General features: G+C 43.1%; 1 protein-coding gene across 1 annotated transcript in view; it reads right to left on the bottom strand.

The window, feature by feature from the left end:
- Nucleotides 1–543: 543 nt before the first annotated feature.
- LOC125044467 (facilitated trehalose transporter Tret1-like) overlaps nucleotides 544–2500 on the bottom strand; it is a 4995-nt gene continuing 3038 nt past the window's right edge. Inside the window, exons 3-4 of the mRNA XM_047641156.1 lie at nucleotides 2134–2333; nucleotides 544–1840 (exon numbers count right to left, since the gene is read on the bottom strand). Coding sequence (XP_047497112.1) covers nucleotides 794–1840; nucleotides 2134–2333 — 1247 coding nt within the window. The 3' untranslated portion in view covers nucleotides 544–793. The remainder of the gene's footprint in view (nucleotides 1841–2133; nucleotides 2334–2500) is intronic.

The raw sequence follows: 2500 nt of genomic DNA on the forward strand, positions 1-2500 counted from the left end.
TTGAAGGCTAGCTAACATCAAGAGCAATAAAAAGCAAACGATACAAATATTTATTGCATATCTCAATAACGTTACATTGCTCGATGACATTACGAATTTATAATGCACAGAGAAGTGAAACGGCCATACAACTAGAGTTTACATATCTTGAAGATCATTTAGACTTAAGATGCCTTTACTGAAAACATCTAAACTGAGACTTACATATGTGATCTAACGGTGCTTTCTTCTTATGGCGGGACAAGGAATGTCTCAGGCTGCTTTGTCCTTTGCTGAACAAAAGGGAAATTTTGGGTGAACAGCGTAAAAGGATTATTTTCAAGCTACTCGAAATATGTGAGTTATGTGTTTGCATAAATTCTTTTATCTCTCTGTTTCTATCAGTATCCCATCCTTTATCATTTCATTTGTAGTATTCCTGTGTGATTTCTCTTCTGCTACAAAGCATGAATAAATGTCAGTGAAAGAAGAACTATCTTTTTTTGAAGCTGGAGCTTTGTGAAGTTATAAAGTGAATGATAAAAAGATACCGTACATGGAGGGAACATTTTATTAGAAAAGTAAATATTACAAAATATATAAAACATAAATACAATTCATGATACATCTATAGTTACCCTGAAGTTAAGATATCTTGATAAGAAAATAATACTGAAATAATAGAAGGAATATAAAAACGCAAAAAAAATACATATCAGAATAAAAACTAGTGCATACGAAGATAAATTAAGCTGCACATAAGAGAAAAATGTGTTTTATAAACTTATTTCATAAATCATATCTCTTAATTCACTCAGACCTGAGGTTCTTTCTTTTCCTTTTTACCCAGATTTCCCCAGTAATTTTCGATCTCTTTTATCGTTTTCCCTTGCGTCTCGGGAATGAAGATGACAACCAGGATCATGCACAAGAGGGCGCTTCCCGCGTAGCTCCAGAAAACCCCGTGTATACCAATGGCTGATTTGAAATTCGGGAAACTCATGGAAATCAGGAAGCTGGATATGGCCTGGAAAGCATTGGTGGTGCCGCAGCCTATGGATCTCACGGAGCCTGGGAGGACTTCCACAGATAAAAGCCAACAGAGAGGTCCTACAGAGACAGCGTATCCTATTGTAAACGCAGAGAGAGCAGTTATAGGAAGCCATCCGAGCGAGGAGACATCGTAGTCGGAGTTCTGAAGGTAAAAGAAAGCAGCCATGGACGCTCCCGATAGGGATGTCAGGATGATACCGATGGAAAGCATCGGTTTGCGTCGAAGGCTGTGCATCAGGACAACGGCGACGCAATTGCACGCAAGGCGAACCGATCCGACTATCACCGAACTTAAGTTGGGATCCAAACCCACTCCCGCGAACTGGAAAATATGGACGATGTAAATGGCGACGATTGCGTTGCCATTTATTTCCTTCGTGAAGATCACCAACGCCGCTGCAAACATGGCCAAAAGGTTCGGCTTCTGAATAACTTCCCGGAATGAATTCTTAAAAGACGTTTCAGCGACAGGTTTGTTATTCACGGCCTCCAGTTCCTCCGGGAGTTCTGAGGCGCTCCTGAGCTTCGTCAGCGCCTCCCGAGCCGCCTCCTCCTTACCCTTTCTCCCCAGCCACATCGGGGACTCCGGCGTTAACAGGAGGCCGCAGAAAGCGGGGATTGCAGTGATGGACGGGACGAGCAGCGCCACCGCCTCCCAGGAAAGGACGCAACCGGAGCCATAGCACAGGAGCATTCCCAGCGACGACCAAGCGTCAAGCAGGCCTGTCAAGGTACCGCGAAGTCGGCTTCCGGTGACTTCATATGTGTATATAAAGGCGACTGGATTTATCACGGCTCCCACGAGTCCCTGGAAGGAGTAAGATATAAAGTCTGTGACTGTTATTGTCATTATGTGTGTATGTAAATAATTTGGAGTTTATATGCACATATATGTATTTGTGTGTATATGTATATATATATATATATATATATATATATATATATATGTATGTATGTATTATATATACATATAAATAGATAATTAAATAGACAGATAGATAGAGATGTATATATGCACACACACACACACACACACACACACCCTTTACCAAGTGCTAAACTGCAGCGAAAAAGGCCTAAAAGAAGCAAGACGAGACAAACCTGGACGGCCCGGCAGCACAGCAGGAAGACCTCCGGCAGGCCCGTCCGGAGTACCACCTCGCACGATGCCAGGCTCATAAGCGCGAACGAGGCCCACATTAGAGGGGCCAGCAGGAGCAGGAGCTTCCTGGGACCCAGCCTCTCACATAGCACCCCGCCAAGCAGGCCCCCGGGGGCGTACATCAGCAACTGTACCGTGGCTGTGAGATCGGTATGTCTTATAAGAAAGTCAATAGCGATGATAAGTAACGATGATTTAGGAGCACGGTGTCAGTACAAGATTGGGTGATATAGAACGATGATGATTAGACTGATATCACCGAAGGCAAACAAATAGTTACTTAGACAGCACAGCATATAAACCGAA

Source organism: Penaeus chinensis, chromosome 35 (genome assembly GCF_019202785.1).
Source record: "Penaeus chinensis breed Huanghai No. 1 chromosome 35, ASM1920278v2, whole genome shotgun sequence".
NCBI lineage: Eukaryota > Metazoa > Arthropoda > Malacostraca > Decapoda > Penaeidae > Penaeus > Penaeus chinensis.